The following is a 21,988-nucleotide window of genomic DNA, read 5'->3' on the forward strand; positions in this document are numbered from 1 at the left end:
TTGTCAGGCTAGGCCAACAGTCTTTCCTCTGGTCTAAGGGCCGACATTACTAGGCCCTCTAGCATATTACTAGTGTGCTTTTGGGGCCATTAAAGGCACACAACAGGGCAACTGGACTACACTGCATGGAAATGCCAGCAAAGGTGATGGGGGTGGACCCCACCCTCTTCTACCCTACGCTTCCCGTAGGTCAGCCTTTCCTACAGGTTCTGGATTCTTTTTTTTTTTTTTTAAAGATTTTATTTATTTATTTGAGATAGAAAGAGAACATGCACACATGCATAAGCAAGGGAGGAGCAGACAAGCAGACTCTGTACAGAGAGTGGAGCCTGACACAGGGCTCAATCCCAGAATCAAGATATCATGACCTGAGTTGAGACCAAGAGTTGGATGCTTAACTGACTGAGCCACCCAGGCACCCCTGTGTTCTGGATTCTTGAGCATCTTTTGCAGAGGCTCATGTTCTCACACAGCCCCTCAGAAATGAAAAGAAATAAATCATCATTTTTGTGTAATTCAAGATCAAGAAGTGACTTTACATTATTGCCAATGTATTTTAGATTGATATATTACTGAAGAATGTCCTTCTGGGGTTCATTTTGATCAGATAAATGAAACTTTCAGATCTGATTACAAAGCTCTACAAGTCTATTTGCAGATTTTCCCGGCCATTTTTGTGTTTATCAAATTGTTCTTCACACTCCCTCACTTCAACCAGTGGTCTATTTTTGATATGTATTAAGAAGACAAGAATAAAACACAGTTTAGAAGTATGTCAGGGTAAAAACCACTACAGTACCTAATGGTGTTCAGCTGACCCAGACACGAGTATGCTGATCTGCTAACCCTTATATGTCTACTTGATGAGGACTCAGAGCCCTCAAGAAGTTCTATTAAAGTGGGAAATTTTTTTTAAAAAAATGGGGAAAAATATTTATTACAGTTCATTGATTTTAAGGTATGCATTTTTTTCCATTTTAACATCTCTTAAATTGTGATATGTCTTACGGTCAATGGCATCTTACATTGATTTTTTTCTTTCTTGTAAGATGGTATATCTTGTAACCAATTACATCAAAACTTGATTTGATGAAATGTGGCAAATATTAATCATTGAATTGAGAAAATTTATTCTCCTCATTCTTTTCTGTCTGCCCTTGGATGTTCATGTTGAATAATTGCATGCCCATCCTTGCATTGCCACCTGGAACTTCCACATCACCTTCCTCCAGAGAGCCAATAAAATGTTTTTTGTTTTTGTTTTTGTTTTTGCAGGTTTTTATTAATAGACCACAGGCAGATCTTCCACCCTCAGGTCTCTAACTATAAAAGGTACAGTGGAACCTTTCTCCTTTCCTATCCTTTCCACTCCTCCAGCACCTAGGGTTCCTCCAAGAGGTCTCAATTTGTATAACTGTCCCTGAAACCATTTCTGGAATCCAGTCATTCCAAAGGCCCTTCCCAAACTCACCCACTAATGTGGGCTTATCTGATCCTGTCTCGGGGAATAAAGGGGAAGAGGAGGGACATCTCTTTGCCCTACTGTATGAGGAGCCATCAGTTATTTCCTTATCCTTCTTGGATAGGACCCGCTGGCTCAATGACCTGTAAAGTCCATTTCAGCACTTCCATATTGTCTGTCTCCAAGGCTTCACCTTAGGTAAGAACTGTCACTCTCATTCACCTCTCAGGGGCTTTGACTTTCTATAGCTGCAGGTCCATCTGGTCCGAGATGGACAGTGTTACCTAGCAGTATGCATACTGTAGCAACATGAATGACATCAAGAGCAACCGAGAACTGTACCAGCAATACACAGCCTCGGCTCCCAGGCTCCTGGCCCGCATCTCCAAACTGCTCATCAGTTGCCGGAACGCAGGCATTTCTGTACCTAAGGGCATCAGGAACATCTTTGAGTTCACTTGGGAGGAGCTTATTGCCGACCCCATGGTGCCTACCCCATCTGACATCATGGGCCTGGAGATCAGCATTGGAGCTCCCCCCGTAGTGCTTATGGAATCAGCCCCCATGCAGGTCCCTGTCCAGAAGAAGCCAGCACCACCAGCAATACCACCGCCACAGCTGCTGCCCACTGGGCCAGCCAAGTTCACCACCCATGGCTATCTGGTGCACTCTGGCCAGGAGACCCTGCACAAATTCCAGCGGCAGTCCATTCACTTGCTGACAGAGCTGCTCGCCCTGAAGATGAAGGCCATGGTGGAGTCCGTGTCTGGTAAGGCTGGCTCGCCAGATTCTTCTCCATTTTTTCTGAGCCTGGAAGGATCTGCCCAGACTGATGTGTGTGTCCACCACAGCCACCCCAGACAGGTATATAAGGATATGCTGGGGATAGGTGGCAGCCACGGGTCTGCTATAGGAATCAAACCCCTTCCTGGGGATCCCTGGGTGGCGCAGCGGTTTAGCGCCTGCCTTGGGCCCAGGGCGCGATCCTGGAGACCCGGGATTGAATCCCACGTCGGGCTCCCGGTGCATGGAGCCTGCTTCTCCCTCTGCCTGTGTCTCTGCTTCTCTATCTCTCTCTCTATGACTATCATAAGTAAATAAAAAAAAAAAAAAAACCCCTTCCTATAGCCCTCTCAAGAGTCATCCTCTCACCCCTTCTGTTATCCATGTTTTCCTCCCATTTCCCCAATGTTGCTGAGTCCAGACTGGAAGAGGTAGGCTGTGGAGAACAGTGTGAGGCCAGAGGTACTGAAGGGTGGAGTTTGTGGAAATGATGCAGAGGTGGAGAGAGGCAGCATCTATGAAGAAGGAGGTAAATTGAGAGGGCCGATTGGTGGTTAGGAAGACCATCCATGGTAAGGGTGTAACCCCAAGATCAAGGAGGAGAGATAGACCCTTACCAGTACTTGAGCCTTCTAGATGCTTCTAGAGCCTTCTAGATGTTATTTTAGATACTAATGGCATCAACAGTACCCTGGCCTATGGATTGGAAGAGAGAAGAGGGGGGCAGAGAGAAAAATGCCACCTGACAAGTCTTCAGAGTTTGAGACCCTTCCATGAGGAAGACCCTCATACTTGCTTACCCTAGGAGTGGGTCTTCCCTCTACCCTAATTTCCTGGGGCATTTACAGAGATCCTTTTCTGGAAGCATTAGCCCTGCACCAGGAAAAAAATGAGTTACTTCAATGATTCTTTTTAGGTGCCAATCCCCTGGATATCACAAGGCGTTTTGTGGAGGCCAGCCAGCTCCTCCACCTCAATGCCAAGGAGATGGCTTTTGACTACCTGATTGGCACAATTGGGAGAAGTGGTCAAAGTGTTGGACAGTTTGGGAAAGGTGGGTATCCAAGCTTCAGCCCTTAGGTAGAAGTTCAAATAGTGCCAATAAGAATGCAAGATAGAGAGTCAAATCCCCATTTTAAGCATTTGACATCCCTAAGAGTTGAGGTGGGTTCTCAAACAGAAAGATCCTGGAGCAACAGAGATCCTCAAATGCTGCAGGTAAGTATATAAGGTGGTGCAGTTACCCTGCAGAGCAGTTTGATGGTATCTGCAAGACGGGAGATGTTCTAGCATCTTACAACCCAGCAATTTCTCTTCTAGGTTATTCCCTACAGCTGTGCCTTTCAAACTATCTGTGGTGAAGGACCAGTGTATAAAATTGCCAATCTTTTCAAAAATATGATGTCACAGGGATGTCAAATTTCCACAGAGCTTTCTAAATGTTTACTCTTAATTTCCATGCTCATCTGATCATGGCCTGGTGTGGGTTCACAGCAGGCCCCTGGCCACACTTGAGAGGCACACGTGGCACACAGGTACAAGTTGCCCCAGAATGTTTATTGTAGCACTGTTTAGAAGGGCAAAGGAAAATAAAATTGGAAGCAACTTAAATGTCCTTCAACAGGAGAAATATGATTTATAGTCTGTTTAGACAATGGAACATAGTGAGAAGTAAAAATCAAGCACTTGTACAGTATAGGGACTATAGATTACACCATTGTAACAACTTTATATGGTGACTACACTTATTGTGATGAGCATCTTTTAAAATATATTTTTTAAAGATTTTATTTATTTATTTATTTATTTATTCATTAGAGCCACAAAGAGAGGCAGAGACATAGGCAGAGGAGAAGCAAGCTCCCTGCGGGAAGCCTGATATGAGACTAGGTCCTAGGACCCCAGGATCACCACCTGAGCCAAAGGCAGAGGCTCAACCTGGGGGTGCCCCAACATATTTTTTTAAGTAATATTCACACAGAACGTGGGGCTCAAACTCATGACCCCAAGCTCAAGAGTCACGCACTCCACCAAGTAAGCAGGTGAAACACCCCTGTGATGAGCATTTTGTAATGTACACAAACGTGGGCTCACTATATTGCACTTCTGAAACTAATATTGAATCTCAACTGTACTTCAATTAAAAAGGAAAAAAATACAAAATGAAACAAGCACTAAAACACACATATCAATATAGATAAATCTCAAAAAATAGTGTTAAGCAAATAAAAGCAAATTCTAGAAGGATACATTTGGTATAATACTACTAAATAGAATTCTAAAAAACACAAGTAATATATTGCTTATGAGTACATTATGCAGAGTGCAAGTAAAAAAGCATGAAGGGAAATGCCAGATGCAAAGTTGGAGAAGTGAGCTCTGGAGAGGGGTGGGGGGAGTGGGGTCTGGAAGACAATGGTGATTCAGTTGTATCTAATGTATCTCTTGAGTGTGATAGATATAAGTACAGTTGACCCTTGCACAACATGTGCTGACCGCCCAAGCAGTTGAAGATCCACACGTAACTTCTGACTCTGCCAAAACTTAACTACTAATAGCCTCCTGTTGACCAGAAGCCTTACGGATAACATCAACAGTTGGTTAACACATACCTTGTACGTATATGTGCTATATACTGTGTTCTTACATTAACATAAGCTAGAGAAAAGAGGATGTTATTAAGAAAATCCCAAGAGAAAATACATTTACAGTACTTACTGTATTTATCAGAAAAAGTTCACGTAGAAGTGGACCCACACAGTTCAAATCCATGTTGTTCAAAGGTCACCTGTGTTCGTTTTGAATGGCTAAAACTCATCCTCACTGGTAGGCGGTTTTGTGGGGAAGTGTAAAAAATTTTATCTCCTAACCACTCACCCTCATTTGTAAAATCCATTCCCACCTAGCATCTCTCCATGTCCACTGGATGTTTGTCAGGCTTCCCTTGATGGTCAGAGGTTAAACATCTGATAATATACATGTTCAGTACAAATAAATTACACAATAAAATTGCCATCCTTGGGGGAAAAATGTGGAATTTCATGAAGCCAGTAGAAATAATGTTGGAAGGCTACTCAGTTCCCACACAGAGCCTCTGATGATGGCTCAGTGGAGCAAAACTAGTCAGCGACTGGAGACAGGAAAATTGTCTGGAGCAGTGACTTTATGGAGAAAGGATGGTTTGGGTATCAAAGGGTTAAAAGGAAAGCAGCTAAAGCCCTTGGATGCTTTTGCAAAGGCAATATGAGTATTATCGCTCTTGTACAACCATTCAGGAAAAAAGAAAATCACCCCACCTCACAAAAATGACCATTTTTATTGCTTTTAAGAATTAGTATGTGTGATGGGATCCCTGGGTGGCTCAGCGGTTGAGCATCTGCCTTTATCTCAGAGCATGATCTTGTGGGACAGGATCAAGTCTCGCATCCGGCTCCCTGCATGGAGCCTGCTTCTCCCTCTGCCTGTGTCTCTGCACCTCTCTCTCTGTGTCTCTCATGAATAAATAAATAAAATCTTTAAAAAAAAGAGAGAATTAATGCGTGTTTACAATACCAACAAATTTTTGTTGAATACAAAATAAAAGAAAGTTGTTTTGATAACTTTTTTTGAGAGTGTATGTGAGTGGGGAGGTGGGGCACAGGGAGTGGGGGAGAGAAAATCCCAAATTGATCCATGCTCAGAGCAGAGCCCAACGTGGCCTTTATGTCATGATCCTGAGATCATGACCTGAGTCCAAATCAAGAGTCACTTAACCAACTGAGCCTCCGCGGTGCCCCTATTTGGATAACTTTTGTTTTCTCATTCCTTTTTTTGAGCCTCAATCTTAGTATGCTTTTTTCTTTTTCCTTTTATTACACTTTATTAGTTTTTAAATTTTTTCTGCTATTTTTAACCTTAATTCTGCTGTGATTGAGTGCTCTATTAGTTTCAAGTGTACAATATGGTGATTCAGCAATTCTGTACATTACTCAGTGCTCATCATGATAAGTGTACTGTGAATCTCCTTTATCTGTTTCACTCCTCCCCACCCCTCATCTCCCCTCTGGTAACCATTAATGTGTTCTCTGTATTTAAAAGTCTGTTTCTTGGGCGGCCCGGGTGGCTCAGCGGTTTGGCACTGCCTTTGGCCCAGGGCGTGATTCTGGAGTCCCGGGATCGAGTCCTACGTTGGGCTCCCCACGTGGAGCCTGCTTCTCCATCTGCCTGTGTCTCTGCCTCTCTCTCTGTCTCTGTGTCTCTCATAAATAAATAAAATATTAAAAAAAGTTTTTCTTGGGGCGCCTGGGTGGCATATATTTTACACACACACACACACACACACACACACACATATATGTGTGTATCTATATATCTATATCTATATATCTATCTATATCTATATCTCATGTCTTCTTTATCCATTCATCTATTGATGGCTGCTTCTATAATTTGGCTATTGTAAATAATGCAGCTATAAACATTGGGGTGCATGTATCCTTTTGAATTAGTACTTTCATATTCTTTGGGTAAATATTCAGTAGTGGTATTACTGGATCATACAGTAATTCTATTTTTAAGTTTTTGGGGAGCCTCCATACGGTTTTCCACAGCGGCTGCACCCAGTTTGCATGCCTACCAATTGTGCACAAGTGTTCCTTTTTCTCTACATCCTCGCCAACACCTGTTGTTTCCTGTGTTGTTGATTTTAGCCATTCTGACAGGTGTTAGGTGGTATCTCATCATGGTTTTGATTTGCATTTCCCTGATGATAAGTGATGTTGAGCATCTTTTCATGTATCTGTTGGCCATCTAGGTGTCTTTGGAGAAATGTCTGTTCATGTCTTCTGCTCGTTTTTTAATCGGTTTGTTTTTTGAGCATTGAATTTGTTTTTCTTCTCTCATATCAAGTTCCAGTGGGTTTCCCCTCACCCCCACCCTCACCCCCCACTATTTACCATGAACTACTGGAGGTCTTTGTTTTATGGGAATTTCCTCTGTGCCCATTCTGTTCAGGGTCAGCTATGCCCTAGTAACACAGGCTCTCTAACTCTGCTGTAACTATTTACACAGATGGTTACCAGCATACTTGGATTCCTGCACTTTGTGTTCTGCGTAGAGCTTAGAGATCCATTTCATTTGGAGGGGTGCACTGCCTGATGGTCTGTTGCAGGGATAGGAACGTCCCACCTGGCCCAACTGCTCACCCTCACACCTGCCCATGGTGCTCTCCTACCTGAATATAGTGTCCCCTCACCTATAAGAGGAAATGGTTGTCACCATTAGCATTTCACTTCATAAGGTGTTTGAGCATTCTTGCAGGATCACAGGCTTTTACCTGTGATACAGTAACTTGCTGCGTGCCTTGTGGGTTGTGGTCAATCTAGTGGAGGAGAATTTGCAGACAGCTAAGCTGAACTCTGGAGAGGCTTTGATGATTTCTGCATCTTGCTGCATCAGCAGAGTATGCCACCACACTCCCTAGGGAAGCTCTCACTTGTTGGCATGTCTGTTCCAGTCGCTCTCTTTAAACCAGCCTAGAGGGACGCTGGGGTGGCTCAGCGGCTGAGCATCTGCCTTCAGCCCAGGGTGTGATCCCCGGGTCCTGGGATGTAGTCCCACATCGGGCTCCCTGCAGGGAGCCAGCTTCTCCCTCTGCCTATGTCTCTGCCTCTCTCTGTGTGTGTCTCTCATGAATGAATAAATAAAATCTTAAAAAAAAAATAAAATAAACCAGCCTAGTGCAGGGTGGTGGTGGGTACCTAACCAACAAAATGCAAATGAAGGAGTGATCCATTTCTTTTGGAAAGGCATTTGATCCTAGAAGGACTTGAATTAGCTCTCACAGGGCATTAAAAAGAAGATTCAAACCCTGTTGACTTATTTTGCATGACTTTTGCTTTTCTGGACCATTTTATTGCATGAGATAGACCAAAGCTGTGCCTGAATCTGGAGTAGTCTTCCCTTAAAGCTATAGCCAGAATATATTCCTTACTAAGATAGCTTTACCACTAAGCCTGTTTACTGCCTTTTCTCCTTTCTAGTACATACTAGTCTTGCTTTATTATGAAAGAAAACTAGACTGCTCCTTGATTTTTAGTTGATGGCATTATTATTAAGTAAAACATATACAAAAGAAAGAAAACAAAGTCTTGCCATCTTTACGTAAGAGCTGTTTTTCACTTTTGTCATAGATCTCCCTTGTTGTTTTGTCTTTCTCTCTCTCTCTTTATATATATATCAGGCTCCCTGCATGGAGTCTGCTTTTCCCTCTGCCTGTGCAAAACTCTTATTCATGAGAGACACAGAGAGAGAGAGGCAAAGACACAGGCAGAGGGAAAAGCAGACTCCATGCAGGGAGCCTGATGTGGAACTTGATCCCAGGACCCCGGGATCATGACCTGAGCCAAAGGCAGACATTCAATGACTGAGCCACCCAGACGTCCCTCTCCATATATATTTTAACAATACTGCCATTTTCCTGTTTCTCAGTTTCCTTTACTGAAACACAAATGTTTGCCAACATGGTTATATATTTTTAATAATTGTCATTTTAAGTGGAAGTAGACTTTTTAAAAAGATTTTATTTGTGGGCAACCCTGTTGGGACCCCTTTCACTTCTGAAAGCTTTTTCTGTATCTTTACTTAATAAACTTCTGTCCCTTTACTCACACACACACACAAAAATTATTTATTTGAGAGAGAGAGAGAGAGAGAGCATGTGCATGCATGAACAGGGGGAGGGGCGGAGGGAGAGGGCATAGCAGACTCTCCCCTGAGAAGGGAGGCCTCAATGGGGCTCCATCCCAGGATCCTGAGATCATGACCTGAACGGAAGGCAGACGGCTTAACTAGTTGAGCCACCCAGGCACCCCTGGATGTAGACTATAATGTTCATGTTCTATAATTAACCAAATGCTTAGGTTTTCAAGTTTCTTAGTATAATATGCATCGTATTATGCAACTTTATTTTCTATTGCTTATCAAGATTGATTTCCCAGGAGAGGGATTTTTGGGGGCAGAAAGTCTCAGTATGTGTACAGCTCTTGCTAAATACTGTTTCCTAGATGGATTTTGTCTACACCAGGATAGTTGACCAGTTTCATCCCATCTTTACCAGTATTGGTTGTTGTTAGTTCATTTCTGCTAAGTTAGAAAGTACTGAAAGTTGTTCTGATCTCAACTTTTGGGTCACTAGTAAAGGGTATTGTTTGTGTGTGTGCATTATCCAGTATCCAGTTTTTGGTTATAGTCTTTGTCTATTTAAGAGGTGAAGTTTGCCATTTTCTTTATGAATTTGGTTGACCTGTGATAAACATTCACAGTGCCTGACATTTCCTAACAATTTCATGCTTAACCAGTGAAATGACCATGTTTGGGGGGAAGAATGAGCAAATGATTTGATGTGATTTATGTAAGTATGATCAAGATTTTCCACTCGTGATGGGGGTGCTAATTTTTTAAAGTAGCCTCCACAACCAGCATGGAGCCTAATGCAGGGCTTGAACTCATGACCCTGAGGTCAAGACCTGAGCTGAAGTCAAGAGTCAGATGCTTAAGTGGCTGAGCTACCCAAGAGCCCCACGGGTACTAAGTTTTAATTCTTAAGTGGTCAAATATCAAATGATTCTACATGTGACAGTGTGATTCTGCAAGGGGCTGATCTGTTGAAGAAGCATCTGATTTCTGTGCCTTGGATAAGAGAATAGTTGGCCCAATGTTTATTCTTTCCACCTAGTTTTGCACATATATCTGCATTTGCCCTCACAGTAATACCATGGCCTTTTGTGCTTGTTGCTTCCTGTTCCCTGCACTGGGGAGCAGGGAGTCATTTCTCTTTTAAGGGATATTGTAGTGGCATGGGGGACAGGGTACTGTAGAAAGAAATCTTAAAGATTTCCCTTAATTACTTTGAGCCTGCTCATGCATTAAAAAATCCTTTTCTTCCAAGATCTGGTTGTTTTGTAACAACCAGGGCACTTTAGAATATCTAAATAAATATCTACTCTACCATACTACTAGAACAAAAGTCCATATTACATTTTTGGTTAAAAAAAAATCTGTGTTCCATTCCAGATTCCTCTATGAACACTCCAGCCATAGGAGTGAACTCACCTTACCAGCTTGTCTATGAGTCCTCTACTGGCTGTCTAAGCTTTTCCCTCTCAACTGGAAGAGATGTTAAGAAGAAAACAGGTAATAGAGGATCCCATCAAGACCTCTTAACCCATCTTTGGGGGTGGAGTTCGAGAGGGGGATAGAGGATTCCCAAGGTAGGTTGATGAGATGGTTTGACTTAGTTTTCTGATTGGAAGGATTTATGGCTCTCCCGGCTATTGGTAGAAGCTACTGACATATATGTACCACAATTTGACACCTCTCAACCCAGTCACTCCACAATGCAGTCTCATCATTTGTTTATGTGCCCTCCCTTCGTGAGGATATGATTCGCATTATATCATGTAAACATGTCCCTGGTTCACCTGGAACAACATCCCTATCAAACCCATATCTTCCACCCCTCAGAAACCCAAATTCATCTGCATTACTCAGAGAGAGATCTGTGTTGCTCCTACTCACACCAAGTGGGGCAACTAGTATCTGCAGAGGGGTATTTGGATACCAGACCTAACAGAATGTCCCAGTTGGGCCAGTTCATGCAGGAAGGAGAGAATAGAGGGCCCTGCTATTTCCACTGAGGAAGACACACAACAGAAAGAAAGAGGTGGTAGACGAGGCCAAACAGTATAGCAGCAATTTTGCAGCCAAAAGCTCAGAGGAGAAAGAAGTTGCTGCTGGAGAGAGCAGGGCAAGATCTTATGGAACTTCTGGTTTCCTGCACCCTGTGATGGCAGATGGTGGAATGGGGTAGATGAGGGAGGGCTATATTTGCAAAGAGGTGGTGGGAGGATCAACATAAAGGAGGAATGCTCAAAGACTGTCTAATTGACTTCCACAGACACTGGAGGTAAGGCTGGAAGTTGAGACGTTTGGATTTTATTTCTGACCCTGCCCCTGGCTGGCCGTGTGATTTGCTTTCCTCCAGGCCTCATTCTCCATATCAAGCTGACCCTATATCCTTTCAGTCAGTGAACAAATGTTCAGTGAGCATTTGCTGGTTGTCATTCACTGTCCTAAATCCTGGGGGTACACATGTGGACTCTAAGACAAAGAATACCTTCCCTAATGGAGCTGATGTCTTCAGCAACCTTGCTTGAAGTAGACTCAGCTGCCCCGTGTCATTTCCACAGTTCCTTTACCTCTGTTGATATGCTTTCTCTCAGTAACCCACAGCATTGTTTCTAGCATCCCACTTTATGTGCTCCTGGTTTTATTATATCCATTCCCAAACTGGCCATAATTAAACACAATCCCTTTGAGAGAAAACAAAGTATCTTCAAGATAGTGATTTCATGATTTTCCCTCCTAATGACCCTGAGGATGATGCCTTCTGTTGGTCTCTTTGTCTGTCTGGCTGTTTTTTCACTCTGCTACCCCACCGAGATGTGATTTGTCATGATGTTGCATTGTTCTCACTAGATGTGTGTTCATGGTGCTGCATTTTTTATAGGTTCTTGAGATATTTGGAAATTAGTCTCACACATGCATGCTAGAATGGATGATTAACTTTCCCTAATAGTTTATATGTAACTATGTGACCCATCTTGCACAGGAATGTCCCAATTTATGTTTATTTTCCTGACATAACAATTAATGATGCTCCCTTTCACTCTAAAAACTTTTCCAGTTTGGACATATTGTAGAGTTATTATGGTTATAGTCCACTTTGGATATTAGGCTCTGTTATCTGTTCATACACATGTGCTATCATACCTTACCAACTGCCCCCTTTGCAGTTCTAGGGCCAGGCCGACTTGGAGCAGAGAGGCTTCAGGAGTTGAGCCTACTCCCTGAGGGAACAACAGCTATTTGTGGAAAGTAGGCCAACATTATAGAAGGAGAACTGAGAGAAACCTGTCAACAATGGTTCCTGGTTAGTGCAAGAGGCTGTCACCCTCAAGGACCCAAGGCACCTAGGGCCAAGCCAGACATGAATGGTCAGACTAGAAGATTTTTCAGGAGGTCAGCCAGCTGCTAGCTGAGACTCAGAGCCAAGTCTCTGGTCTTTGGTGGCAGAAGAAGTGGGGTAAGGGACCAGGAACCACTCATAGTGGTAGATACCAGAGATGGTATCCAAGCACCAGCCAGAAACCCCAAGACTTGCTGACAGTGAGGAAGACTTCATTCTGAAGTGTTCAGGGCTCAGTTGGGGCCTAAGTAGTGGGTTTGGCTTAGAACCAATTTTCATGCATGAAGTTGAGCCTGCATATATTAAGGGAGAGCATATGGCTTCAGTTGGGTGGGTGGCAGAGGCTTAGAAACATGTGATCCTGAATAGATGCCTCTGGAATTTCAGTCATGGAGGGCCACCTCCACAATTTCATGTCACCATTTCTTATTCCAACTAACACCTGCCACAGGGGGATAACTGAAAATAAGTGCAATTAGCACAAAACATTACCACCCACAGATTTTACCAGGTAGAAGAAAGAATAAGCAAAGTTGAAGATACAACAATTGAAATATTGAATCTGAAGAACAGAAAGAATATATATATATATTTTTTAAATGAATGGAGTCTAAGGGACCTATGGGACACCATCAAAGAGAACAACATGCACATTGTGGGAGGCTCAGAAGGAGAAAGAAAGGGACAGTGAGAATATTTGAAGAAATGTTGGCTGAACTTCCCAAACTTGGTGAAAGATGTGAGTATAAACATCGGAGAAGTTTGACAGACACCAAGTAACACAAACTCAAAGAGATCCACACCAAGACACATTATAACCACTTTCTAAAGACAATGACAGAGAACCTGGAAAACAGCAAGAGAAAAGTAAATCATCACATCCAAGGAATTTTCAATAAGATTGTCAGCAGATTTCCCATCAGAAACTTTGGAGGCCACAAGGCACTGGGCCTGTATCTTCTGAGTGTTTAAAGGGGAAATAAAAACCCTGTCAGGGCAGCCAGGGTGGCTCAGCGGTTTAGCGCCACCTTCAGTCCAGGGCCTGGTCCTGGAGACCCAGGATTGAGTCCCACATCAGGCTCCCTGCATGGAGCCTGCTTCTTCCTCTTACCTGTGTCTCTGCCTCTCTCTCTCTCTCTCTCTCTCTCTCTCTCTCTCTCTCTCTCTCTATCTCTGTATCTCTCATGAATAAACAAATAAAATCTTTAAAAAAAAAAAACCCTGTCAGCTAAGAAACCTTTTTTTAAAATTTTTATTTATTTATGATAGTCAGAGAGAGAGAGAGAGAGAGAGAGAGAGAGAGAGAGAGGCAGAGACACAGGCAGAGGGAGAAGCAGGCTCCATGCACCGGGAGCCCGATGTGGGATTTGATCCCGGGTCTCCAGGATCGCGCCCTGGGCCAAAGGCAGGCGCCAAACCGCTGTGCCACCCAGGGATCCCCTAAGAATCCTTTTTTCAGCAAAACTGTCCTTCAGAAGTGAGGGAGATATTAAAAATTCCCCAGATTGACAAAACCCAAGGGAGTTCATGACCACTAGACATACCCTTCAAGAAATGCTCAAGGGAGTTCTGCAAGGTGAAATGAAAGGACACTAGACAGTACCTTGAAGCTGTATGGAGAAATAAAGATCTCAATAAAAGTAAAGACATGAGTAATTATAAAAGCTAAGATTATTGTAACTGGTTTGTAACTGCACTTTTTGTTTCTCACAAGATTTAAAAGACTAATACATTTAAAGAAAAATAATTAGTGTAAAATCTAGTATTACTGTAACTTTGGTTGGTAACTACAAATCTTGTTTTCTATGTAATTTAAAAGACTAATACATTTATGTTTTGGTGCCCATAACATATAAAGATATAATCTTATGATGACTGAAAGGGTTTGGGATGAAGCTGTAAAGGAGGAGAGTTTTTGTGTGTTACTGAACTTGAGCTGGTAAAAATTCAAATTAGAGTGTTAGAACCTTAGGATGTTAAATGTAATTCCCATTGTAACCACAAAGAAAATACCTATAGAATATACAAAAAAGCAAATGAGAAAGAAATTTAAACCTTTCATGACAATCAATATAAAGAAAACAGTATTGCAGGATATGAGGGGCAAAAGTCATATGACATATAGTAAGCAAAAAGTACAATGTAGAAGTCCCTCATTGGTAATTATTTTAAATGTAAATAGACTAAATTCTCCAATCAAAAGATAGAGATCAGCAGAATGGATAAGAACACATGATCTGTAAGAGATTCACTTGAGATCCAGAGGCACCCATTGAAGGTGAAAGGATGGAAAAAGAAATTCTATGCAAAGAGAGCAGGGGTTACAATACAAGTATCAGACAAAATAGACTTTAAATTTTAAAAAAGCTACAGGAGACAAAGGACACTGTGTATTAATAAAAGTTTCAATACGAGAAGATAGTGTAAATATTTAATGCACCTAATGACAGACCATAAAAATATCTGAAGCATAAAATATATAGTTCTCTGAAGCAAAAACTGACAGAAAAAAGACAAGAGAGTTCTACAGTAATGGTCGGAATTTTCAGTACCCTTATAATAATGGAAAAACAACCAGGCAGAAGATAAGTAGGGAAATAGAGGAATTAAATAACACAATTAACCAATTAGAACACAAACAACAAGAACAATGCACATTCTTCTCAAGTGCCATTGGACATTTTTCAGGGTGGGTTATATGTTAGGCCATAGATTATCTCAATTAATTTAAAAAGATAGATATCATACAAGTATCTTTTCTGACCACAATGAGTTGAAGCTAGAAGGCAATAACAGAAGGAAAACTAGAAAAAAAACACAAAGTTGTGGAAAGCAAATAACATATTCTTTAAAGATTTTATCTATTTTTAGAGAGAGTGCAGGGGGAAGGACAGAGGGAGAGGGAGAGAGAATTTCAAGCAGACTCTACGCTGAATACAGAGCCTGACACAGGGCATAGTCTCACAACCCCGAGATCATGACCTGAGCCAAAATCAAGAGTCAGGTGTTTAATTAACTGAGCCACCCAGGTGCCCTGTAAATAACACATTCTTAAGCAACCAATAGATTAACAAAGAAATCACAAGAGAAATTAAAAAATACTTAGAGATGAATGAAAATGAGAGTATCATATATGATGCTACAAACCTACAGGATGCAACAGAAGTAGTACTAGGAGGAATTTACAGTCACAAATACTTAATTAAAACATAAGAAAGATGGGCAGCCTGGGTGGCTCTGGTCTAGCGCCGCCTTCAGCCCAGGGCATGATCCTGGAGACCTGGAATTGAGTCCCATGTCAGGCTCCCTGCATGGAGCATGCTTCTCATTCTGCCTGTGTCTCTGCCATTCTCCCCCCGCCCCCCCCCCCGTGTGTCTCTCATTAATAAATAAATAAAATCTTAAAAAAAAAGATAAGAAAGACATCAAACTTAAAAACCTAAATTTACAATTTAAAGAACTAGGAAAAGAATCTAAAACCAAAGCTAGAAAAGGAAAAAATAAAGATTAGAATAGAGAGAAATAAGAGAATTTAAAAAATAGAGAAAATCAGTGAAATCAAAAGTTGATTCTTTGAAAAGATCAACACAATGGACAAACCTTTAGCTAGATAAACTAAGAAAAAAAAAAGACTCATAACTAAAATGAATTGAAAGTGGGTACTCTATCACTGATTCTATAAAAATAAAAAAGATTATGAGAGAAGAGAGTACAATGAACAATTATACACCAACAAATTGGATAACTTGCATGAAATGGACAGATTCCTAGAAACACAAAATCAACCAAGATTAAATCAGGAAGAAGTGGAAAATTTTGGTAGACCTATGAATACTAAGGAGATTAAATCAGTAATAAAAACTCTTCCAACAAAGAGGTGCCTGGGTGACTCAGTCAGTTGAGCATCTGACTCTTGTTTTCAGCAAGGGTCATGATCTCAGGGTCCTGTGGTTGAGCCCTGCATCGATTCCCCACTTGGCAGGAGTCTGCTTGTCTCCCTCTCTGTCCCTCCTGGCACTCACACACACATGCACACTCTCTCTCAAATAAATAAGTAAATCTTAAAAAAAAAATTCTCAACTATAAAAAGCCCTAGATTTAATGGCTTCAGTGGTGAATTCTACCAAATATTTAAAGAACTAATTACAATCATTCTCAAGCTTTCCCCAAAAAAGAAGAGAGAACACTTCCCATCTCATTCTGTGAGGCCAGCTTTACTCTGATATCAGAACCAGACAAAGACATTACAATAAAAGAAAACTAAAGACAATATTCTTTATGAACATTGATGCAAAAATCTTCAACAAAATATTAGCAACACAACTCAACAGCGCATTAGGGATTTAACACCATGACACCGAGCAGGTTCTTGAAATGCAAGGGTGGTTCAACACACAAAACTCAATCACAGAATGAAGGGGAAAAAAAAACATACAATCATCTCAAGTGACGCAGAAAAAGTATTTGGCAATCAACACTCTTTCATGATAAAAAAAAAAACACTCTGTGACTAGGAATAGAAGTAAACTACCTTCACATGGTCATATATGAAAAACTTAAAGCGAACATCATAATAGTGAAAGACTGAAAGCTTTTCTTCTAAGATCAGGAATAAGGCAAAGATGCCCACTTTCACCCCTTCTATTCAACATAGAACCGGAAGTTCTAGCCATAGCAAGATTGACAAGAAAAGGAATAAAAGACATTCAAATTAGAAAGGAAGAATTAAAATTATCTGTTTGCAGATAATATGATCTTATATACAAAAAACCATAAATATTGCACCCAATAGAATAAATGAATTTATCAAAGTAGCAGGATACAACAATACGCGGATCAGTTCATTTTCATATACAAACAACACTCTGGAAAGGAAATTACAAAAACATTCCATTTACAATAGCAGAAAAAAAGGGCAAAATACTCTAGGAATTAACCAAGGAAATGAAAGACTTGTACAATGAAAGCTACAAATCATTACTGAAAGTAGTTAAAGAAAAAAACAAACAAATGGAAGTATATCCTATATTTATGAGTTGGAAGAGTTAAAATTGTTAAAATGTTAATGCTATCCAGAAGGATTTACAGATTCAAAGCAGTCCCTATCAAAATCCTAATGATATTTTTTTGCAGAAATAGGAAAACTCCTCTTAAAATTCATGTGGAGTCTCAGTGCCCCCAAAGAACTAAAACAATCTTGAAAAAGAACAAAATTGCAGGACTCACATTTCCTTTTTTCATAACTTACTACAAAGATACAGCAACCAAAACAGCGTGATACTGGCATATAAAGATAGACATATAGACCAACAGATTAGAATAGAGACCCCAAGAATAAATCTTTATATATATGGTCAAATGACTTTTGACAAGAATGTAACACCATTCAATGGGGCATTCAGTCTTTTCAATGACTAGCATAGGAAAACTGGATTTCCACATGCAAATGAATGAAATTGGATCCTTATCTAATAATACATATAAAAATTAACTCAAATGGGTCAAGGAACTAAATACAAGACCTACAACAATAAAATTCTTAGAAGAAAACATGGGCATAGGCTTCATGACACTGGATTTGGCAATGATTTCTTGGATATGGTACATCAACAAAAAAAAATGAACAAATTGGACTTTGTGAAAATTTTTAAATTTTGTACATCAACAGATACTATCCATAGAGTAAAAAGGCAGAATTAGAGGAAGTATTTGCAAATCATATATCTATAATTATAATTCAAACCAAATAGAGAACTTCTAAAAACAACAGCAAAGAGAAACAACCTGACTCAAAAATGGACACAGGATTTGAATGTACTTTTTTCTAAGGGAGATATACAGATGGTCAACAAGCACGTGAAAAAATGTTCACCATCACTCATTAGGGAAATGCAAACCAAAAACTACAATGAAATACTCCCTCATCCCCAGTAGGATGTCTGCTATATAAAAACAACAACAACAAACAAAACACCAGAAAACAAGAGTTGGAGAGAATATAGAGATACTGGAATGCTTATACACTACTGGTGGGAATGCAAAATGGTGTGGCTGGAATGGAAAACTGTGGCTTTTCCTCAAAAAAGTAAAAATGGAATTACCATATAATCCAGTAATTCCACTTCTGGATATATACTCAGAAGAACTGAAAGCAGGATCTCAGTGAGATATGTGCACACCCATGTTCGTAGCAGCATTACTCACAATAGCTGAAACATGGAAGCAACCCAAGTGTCTGTCAGTGGATAAATGGGTAAAGAAAATGTGGCCTATCCACACAGTGGAATATTGCTCAGCCTTAAAAAGGAAGGAAGTTTTGACACATGATATAATGCAGAGGAACACTGAAGACATTATGCTAAGTGAAATAAGCCAGGCACAAAAAGACAGATACTACATGACTCTACTTATATGAGGTACTTAGAGTAGTTGGACTCATAAAGACAGAAAGTAGAGTGGTAGTTGCCAGAGGCTGGGGGAGTGGAGAATGGGAGTTATTGTTTAATGGGTAAGAGTTTTAATTTTACAAGATAAAAAAGGGTTTATAGAGATAGATGGTGGTGACAGTTGCACAAAAGTATGAATGTATTTAATACCACAGAACCATCTATAATAAAAATGGTTAGGATGATAAATTTTTGTGATGTGTAGTTTACCACAATGTATAAGAAAACATTTCAGTCCAAATCTCAGTCGAAATAAATCAGAGAAGTGTTTTAGCTGATTGAGTTGGAACTGAGACTTTTTTTTTTTTTTTTTTTTTTTTTTTTGGTGGGGGATGAGTGGGCAGAGGGAAAGAAGCAGGCTCCCCACTGACCCAGAGCCCAACACGGGGCTCCATGTGGGGCTTGATCTCACAACGCTGAGATCATGACCTCAGCCAAAATCAAGAGTTGGATGCTCAACTGATTGCACCACCTAAGCACCCTGGGAGAGAGCATTAAGCAGACTCTACACATAGCACGGAGCTTGATGTGGGGCTCGATCTCACTACCCTGAGATCACGACCAGAGCTGAAATCAAGAGTTGAATGCTTAACCAACTGAGCCACTCAGGTGCCCCAGAGACTTTCTGTTCTTTAATCAGAAGTGCCAGAAGGGAACCACTTCAGCATCCATGGCAGTCACGTGCACAGGTTCCTGAGTTCGTCACTCTGCACATGTCTGTTCCTAATGCATGTTTAGTTGACTTGCAGAGCGAGAGCCAGGGATTCCTGTCCCTAGGAAGCATGAATGATGCCCCCAATTATTTTGATCCTCAGGAGATGCTGCTCTCCTGCTCTCCCTGCTGCCTCACCCCCATGTGAACATGACATCTTTAAGAAATCATTCTCTAACCTCCCCCTCCCCCCTAAGCTCTTCCTCTCCAACCACAGGTAAATCAAAAATCTTAGAAGACATAACCATAGCACCCTTACAACGAGGAGCTGGAATCTCTGCCTCTGACAGTATGGAGTTCAACGACCCCTGCCCTGAGGCCCGGGAGAAACTGCAGGAGATGTGTCGCCATATGTGAGCGCCTCAGTGGCTGGGGGTGGATGTGAGAGTTGGGTATGGTCACCAGCCACCTGTGTGCATGAAGGGGGGAATTCACAGAAGTGTCTGAGCGGTGCCAGGAAGTGCCAGCTACACAGTGCCCCCAACGACAGTGACAGGGGTGATGGCCGTCCCTCACACACACTCCCATCCCCAATCTCTCCCCACTCAGTCCTTTTCAGTCCTCACTACAACCTGATGAGGAAGACGGGGTATGCCCATTTTGCGGATGAGGAAACTGAGGCAGCCCGAGCAGACGGGTAAGCCATTACCAGAGGTCCCATAGTTTTGTGGACCTGACCCAAGGGCATTGATCTTTGCCTCCTCACCCTGTACAGGGCTCCTTACACTTTTTAGGCTTTGTGCCCTGAAAGTTTATTTCTTAACATAATTTGTCAGATGTTTTCCTGTAACAGCAGCAAAAGTCCTTTCGGGGCAAACAAAAAAACACTGACATGGGTGATGATATCTAATGATTTTGGGTCTCACAAGTTCTAGTAGGATAGTCTATATTTCTCCAAAGGCTCAGACCATGGGCCATTAAGGATTTAAAACCTAGCCCCATCTAAGGGATATGTCTTGTTCTCCCATGGGCCATTACTGCAGCTATAGAACATGGGAGGAAGGAAGCAACCCAGCTTGCCCCTTACTGTAATATTCTGGAAGGAAGTTCTTTCCTTGTAACCTCAGGAGTGGGGATTGAGCAGAGCCTCCACCTCCCCCTACTGGGTCCCCCTTCTGTATTCAGTCCCACTGCATGGGTCCTCACCCCATTGCTAAAGGTGGAAGTCAGGCAAGGACTGGTTTCAGAGGGGCAACAGGACCTTCCCAGTTCTTCCTAAAATTCTTGCCTTTAAGGACAAGGGAAAATGGGGATGGGCACCGGTACTTTGAAGACAGGAAATTGGGATGAGAGTCTTGGGAACTGGACAGGGGCTGTAGAGAAAGTGTCCCTGGTGAGAGGAGCCAAGTGGCTAGAAGATATGTTGGTCTCCTTCCCTGCAGAGAAGCTGAAAGGGCCTCGTGGAAAGGGAGGAATTTCTCCTACCCCATGATCTTTCGCAACTACAGGGCAAAGGTGCCCTCTCATCTAATGTCAACCCCGAAAGGGGACGCTCAGACCCTGAGCTCCCACCACTCTCACCTTCCGGGTGCTCAGACATCCACTCCCACCCCTCACCAGCCTCTTGTCTACCACCATCCTCACTTCAGCTGGCATTCTCAGGACTGGAAGGTATCCAAGAAGGTCATCAAGTTGCATTACACCTTCTATGATGGGTCCTCCTTTGTGTAGTATCCTTTTATTTGATGCTGCCCCTTCTCCCCAGCAACTCAGCCCAGAAAAGTCCCAGGCTTGAATACACCTGGGTATTTAGTTTGGCTTTTCAACTGACCAGAGAAGCCTGGTGACAGGTTCTCCAGGATATTAAGCATTTTTCAGGTCAGAGAAGGCTCCCTTTAGGGAATGTCTGGGTGGGAAGCAATGCATCAGGAAGTTGCCTTGGACCCCTGTGTTCCTTGCAGGGGTCCTGTCACCTACTCCCCAATAGGCAGTGGGGCTGGACAAGATGCCCAGTCCATTTGGTGGCAAGGCTCTGAGACCAGAGAAGGCAAAGCACTTATTCCAGATTCTGCAGTCTGAGCCAGATGAGACATCAAAGAGAGGAGCCACTAAGCCAGACATCCCTTCATTAGGAATGGATGGTGTCACTCACTTCAGTGTCACAAAAGGAATTTGGTGGCAGAGCCAGGCCTGGGTTCAGGGCCATTTCACCTCTATTTAGAGCCCTCCTTCTGGCACAATTGTCATGCCTTCCAGAATTGTTCCCTGCAGCAGAGAGCAGGAGATGGGGATGGAAAGGGGCCTTGTTTAATAATAAAACCAGTGGGTCACAGTGTCCCGTGCTTTAGGAGGAGAGGGAGCTCTCTGAACTATCCCACAGGCTGCCCAGCCAGGCCTGCCCAGCTATAGCCCCCTTCACTTCATTTGGCCTCCTCTCTAACTGAACTGGGAATTCAGAATTTAAGCATCCTGTCAAAAGAGTCCTATTGTTTCTCTGACTGTAAATGAATCCATTCATCACACTCCACTCAGCCCTGCTCCCTTCCAGGAGAGCTGCTGCTTGCTGTGGGTCATGGGCCCTCCCTTCCCCCTTTCCTGAAATGAAGAAATGATTCTTCATTTCCTTGAGTAAGATCATC

At 42.0% G+C, this 21,988-nt stretch overlaps 1 protein-coding gene across 1 annotated transcript in view; it reads left to right on the forward strand.

The window, feature by feature from the left end:
- Nucleotides 1-1,771: 1,771 nt before the first annotated feature.
- C9H3orf20 (chromosome 9 C3orf20 homolog) overlaps nucleotides 1,772-21,988 on the forward strand; it is a 69,024-nt gene continuing 48,807 nt past the window's right edge. Inside the window, exons 1-6 of the mRNA XM_026016981.2 lie at nucleotides 1,772-2,231; nucleotides 3,054-3,056; nucleotides 3,162-3,299; nucleotides 10,298-10,417; nucleotides 19,627-19,762; nucleotides 20,792-21,079. Coding sequence (XP_025872766.1) covers nucleotides 1,772-2,231; nucleotides 3,054-3,056; nucleotides 3,162-3,299; nucleotides 10,298-10,417; nucleotides 19,627-19,762; nucleotides 20,792-21,079 — 1,145 coding nt within the window. The remainder of the gene's footprint in view (nucleotides 2,232-3,053; nucleotides 3,057-3,161; nucleotides 3,300-10,297; nucleotides 10,418-19,626; nucleotides 19,763-20,791; nucleotides 21,080-21,988) is intronic.

This window comes from Vulpes vulpes, chromosome 9 (assembly GCF_048418805.1).
Source record: "Vulpes vulpes isolate BD-2025 chromosome 9, VulVul3, whole genome shotgun sequence".
Taxonomy (NCBI): Eukaryota; Metazoa; Chordata; class Mammalia; order Carnivora; family Canidae; genus Vulpes; species Vulpes vulpes.